The 4,498-nt window shown below is 59.3% G+C and overlaps 1 protein-coding gene across 1 annotated transcript; it reads left to right on the top strand.

The window, feature by feature from the left end:
* The first annotated feature begins 270 nt into the window (after positions 1 to 270).
* LOC121858125 (basic salivary proline-rich protein 1-like) lies at positions 271 to 2,521 on the top strand. Its single transcript, XM_042354354.1, has 3 exons — positions 271 to 612; positions 1,027 to 2,015; positions 2,326 to 2,521. Exons 1-3 carry the CDS (start codon positions 271 to 273, stop codon positions 2,519 to 2,521), a joined length of 1,527 nt encoding a protein of 508 aa, XP_042210288.1.
* The last annotated feature ends 1,977 nt before the right edge of the window (positions 2,522 to 4,498 follow it).

Below are 4,498 nucleotides of genomic sequence, written 5' to 3'. Positions count from 1 at the left end.
CCATAATCCACATTACTCCTTGCACTCCATAACCTACACCTCTCCACGCCTTCCATAACTCTCACTCCTCCTCCATGCCCTCCATACCCATACCCCGCCTCTACACCTTCCATAACCCACACCCCTCCTCCAGGCCCTCACACCCACACCCTGATCCACGCCTCAACACTCCAGCACACCATCCCTGCCTTCATAATCCACACACCCTAACCCCATGCCCTCCATACCCACACCCCTACCCCATGCCCTCCATACCCACACCCCTACCCCATGCCCTCCATAACCCACCCCCGCCTCCACTCCCTCAATACCCACACCACCAAGGGGCGTTGGTGCCTGAGGGGCCTTGCCAGAGGCGGTGGTGCCCTTAGGGTCCTTGCCAGGAGCATTAGCGCCCTCGGGGACCCTCCCAGAAACGGCGGCACCCCCAGGGGCAGTGGCGCTCCCAAAGGCTCTTCCAGGGATGGCAGCACCCTCAGGGGCTCTCCAAGGGATGGCGGCACCCTGGGGTCCCTGCCAGGGGCGGTGACGCCCCCAGGGGATCTACCGGGGACAGCGGCGCTCCCATGCATGGCAGCGCCTTCATGGGCCCTGCCAGAAGCGTTGGCGCCTGTACCGACAGACAATAACTAACCCATAACACAACCCTAACACACTATTAGCTTAGCTAGGCGGGCTTCTCTTATTTCCTCCTAAATTTCTTCAATTTCCGAACTATAACTTCCATCCACCCAACTTAATCTTCTTTTTCACCCTCCTTTTCTAAAAAAAAAACCTAAGGGTCCTGCCAGGGGGGCTCTCAGAGCTCTAAATAGCGTTAAAACTACTGCAACCAGGGCCCTCCCAGGTACGGGAGTGCTTCCAGATGCCGTCCCAGGGGCGATGGCACCCCTAGGGGCTCTCCCAGAAAAATTGGCGCTCTCAGGGGTCCTCCCATGGACGGGAACGCCCGCAGGGGCCCTGCCAGGGCGTTCCCACAGGCCCTCCCAGGAACGTCGGTGCCCCCAGGGTCTCTCCCAGTGACAGCGACGCCCTAAGAGCCCTCCAAGGGTCGACGGTGCCCTCAAGGGCTCTGCAAAGGGCGGTAGCGCCCCTAAAGGCCTTGCCATAGGTGGTAGTGCCCTCAGGGCCTTCCCAGGGATGGCAGCGCCCTCAGAGGCCCTTCCAGAAATGGTGGCACCACCAGGGGCCTTGATAGGGGCGGTGGCACTCCCAAGGTTGGCGGTGCCCACAGGGGACCTGTCAAAGGAGGTGGCTCCTCCAGGGGCCCTACCAGTGGCGGTGGCATCCCCAGGGGCTATCCAAGGGGCAGCGACACTCCAAGGGGGCCCTCCCAGGGACGGCAGTGCCTCCATGGGCTCGGCCAGAGGTGTTGGCAACCCTAGGGGTGCTGGCTCCCCCAGGGGCCCTACCAGGGGCTCTCTCAGGGACATCAGCACTCACGGGGCCCCTCCCAGGGACAGCGATCCTCCCAAGGGCACTGACATGGATAGCGGTGCTCCCAGAGACTGTCCTAGGGACAGTGCTCGCTCCCAGGGGCCCTCGCAGGGGCAATGGCATCCCCAGGTAGCTCCCAGGGACCCTCCCAGTGGTGGCGCCGACCCCATGGATGGCGGCGCTCCCAGGGGGCCTGGCTGGAGGGATGGCGCCCCCAAGGGCCATGGCAGGGGTGGTGGAGCCCCCAGAGGCCGTCCCAGGGAGGGCAGCACCTCCATGGGCCCTGCCAGTGGCGTTGGCGCCCCCAGGGGCACTAATAGAGGTGCTGGAGTAGGCAGAGGCCCTGCCAGGGGCGCCGTCGTCCCCAGGGGCTCTCTCAGGGACAAGCGCTCACGGGGGCCCTCCCAAGGCCACCGATCCTCCCAGTGGCACTGCCAGGGACGGTGGCACTCCCAGAAGCTCTCCTATGGACAGCAACGCTCCCAGGGACCTCTCAGAGGCAGTGGTTTCCCCAAGGGCCATGCCAGGGACAGTGGAGCTCCCAGGGGCGATGCGGAACCCCAGGGACCGTACCAAGGGTAACCAGGGGCCCTATAGCACGCTTGTCCGTTGTTTCATATATAGTACATACTTCCAGCTGTCCCTTGCTTAACTGTGATTGGTGGACTATTCATTTAACCCACAAAATAACAGCCAATAGGAGCAGAGAGCAGTCAGTCAGCACAACACCACAACTTATGTTTTCCTGTTGGATACTATTCTCCAATACCTTCTTCAGGATGCGATAATACTGGAAGAAATGTGATGGGCGGCGGTGTATTTATTTAACGTTGCTTCTCCAAGAGCTCTAAATAGCGCAAAAACTACTGCAACCAGGTGCCCTCCCAGGTACGGGAGCACTTCCAGATGCCGTGCCAGGGACGGTGGCACCCCTAGGGGCTCTCCCAGGAAATTTGGTGCTCTCAGGGGCCCTCCCAGGGACTGCGGCGCCAGCAGGTTCTCTCCCAGTGACAGCAGCGCCCTAGGAGCCCTCCCAGGGACGGCGGCGCCCCCAGAGTCTCTCCCAGTGACAGCAGCGCCCTAGGAGCCCTCCCAGGGACGGCAGCGCCCTCAGGGGACATGCCAGGGACAGCGGAGCTTCCAGGGGTTGCGTTGACCCCAGGGACAGTTCGAAAGGTCCCCAGGGGCCCTATGGCATGCTTGTCTGTCATGTCATATATATTAAATATTTCCAACAGTCCCTTACTTAACTGTGATTGGTGGACTATTCTTTTAACCCACCAAATAACAGCCAATAGGAGCAGAGAGCAGTCAGTCAGCACAACACCACAACTTATGTTTTCCTGTTGGATACTATTCTCCAATACCTTCTTCACGATGCCATAATACTGGAAGAAATGTGATGGGCGGCGGTGTATTTATTCAATGTTGCTTCTCCCAGAGCTCTAAATAGCGGAAAAACTACTGCAACCAGAGACCTTTCCAGGAAAGGGAGCACTCTTTTAGGACCCTCCAGGGATGGCAGCGCCTCCATGGGCTCCCTGCCAGAGGTGTTGGCAGCCCCAGGGGCACCTGCTAGAGGCATCAAGGTAGCAGGGTCTCAATAGGGTGCCGTCAGTTCCCAGGGCTCTCTCAGGACAGCGGGCATTCTCACGTGGGGGCCCTCCTAGGCCAATATACTCTCAGTGGCACTGCTAGGGACAGTGGCTTCCCAGAAGCTCTCCCTGCTGGACAGCGACGCTCCCAGACCCTCAGGGCAGTGGTTTCCCCAAGGGCCATGCTAGGGACAGTGAAGCTCCCAAGATATACGACCCCAGGACTGTACCAGGGTCCCCAGGGTCTCTATAGCACGCCAGTCCGTGTCCTATATATAAGTGGCCATACTCCAGCCCCTTGCTTAGCTGTGATTGCGGACTGTCTTTAACCCACCAAATTACAGCCAATAGGAGAAGAGAGCAGTCAGTCAACACAACACCACAACTTATGTTTTTCTGTTGGATATTACAGTATTTTCCGTTACCTTCTTCAGAATGCGATGATACTGCAAATGTGATGGGCAGTGTATTTATTTAACGTTGCCACTCCCAAAGTTCTGAATCGCGCAAAAACTACTGCTCCCAGGGGCCCTACAGGTCTGGCGCTCCCACGGGTCCTCCCAGGAACGGCAGCACCCCCAAGGACCCCTAGGGCTCTCCCAGGAAATTTGGTGCTCTCAGGGGCCTCCCAGGGACGCAAGTGGCGCCCACAGGTTCTTCCCAGTGACAAAGTAGCGCCTCAGAGCCCCTCCCAGGGATGGCGGCGCCCCCAGGTCTCCTCCCAGTGACAGCGCCTCGGGAGCCCTCCCAGGGACGGCAGGCAGTGCCCCAAGGAGGCGCGAGGAGAAGGAGCCCAGGGGTTGCAGGTTGACCCCAGGGACCAAGGTTCTGTAAGGTCCCCAGGGCCCCTGCAGCATGCTGAACTGTCATGTCATAAGGTTAAATATTTCCAACAGTCTCCTTATTTTAACTGTGATTGGTGGACTATTCTTTTTAACCCACCTAAATAACAGCCAATAGGGAGCAGAGAGCAGTCAGTCAGCACAACACCACAACTTATGTTTTCCTGTTGGATATTCTTCTCCATTACCTTCTTCAGGATGCGATAATACTGGAAGAAATGTGATGGGCGGCGGTGTATTTATTCAATGTTGCTTCTCCCAGAGCTCTAAATAGCGGAAAAACTACTGCAACCAGAGACCTTTCCAGGAAAGGGAGCACTCTCAGGGGTCCTCCCAGGGACAGTGGCGCCCCCAGGAACAGCGGCGCCACAGAGGCATTCCCAGGGACGTCGGCGCCTCCAAAGGCCCTGCAAGGGACGGTGGCGCTTTTAGGGGCACTGGCGCCCCCAAGGGACTCTCCCTGGGACAATGTCGCCCCCAGGGGCCCCCCAAGGAACGGCAGCGCCCCCAGGGTCTCTCCCAGTGACAGCAGCGCCCTAGGAGCCCTCCCAGGGACGGCAGCGCCCTCAGGGGCCATGCCAGGGACAGCGGAGCTTCCAGGGGTTGCGTTGACCCCAGGGACAG

The sequence above is a fragment of the Homarus americanus genome, unplaced genomic scaffold (assembly GCF_018991925.1).
Source record: "Homarus americanus isolate GMGI-L3 unplaced genomic scaffold, GMGI_Hamer_2.0 scaffold24900, whole genome shotgun sequence".
Classification (NCBI taxonomy): Eukaryota; Metazoa; Arthropoda; class Malacostraca; order Decapoda; family Nephropidae; genus Homarus; species Homarus americanus.
This window is presented reverse-complemented; position numbering and strand designations above follow the sequence as displayed.

Coding starts and splice junctions, on each gene's coding strand:
- LOC121858125 (XM_042354354.1), top strand. CDS start 271: ATGCCCTCCATAACCCACCCCCGCCTCCACTCCCTCAATACCCACACC. Junction 613..1,026: donor TGCCAGAAGCGTTGGCGCCT/GTACCGACAGAC, acceptor TCCCAGTGACAG/CGACGCCCTAAGAGCCCTCC. Junction 2,016..2,325: donor CCCCAGGGACCGTACCAAGG/GTAACCAGGGGC, acceptor GTGCCCTCCCAG/GTACGGGAGCACTTCCAGAT.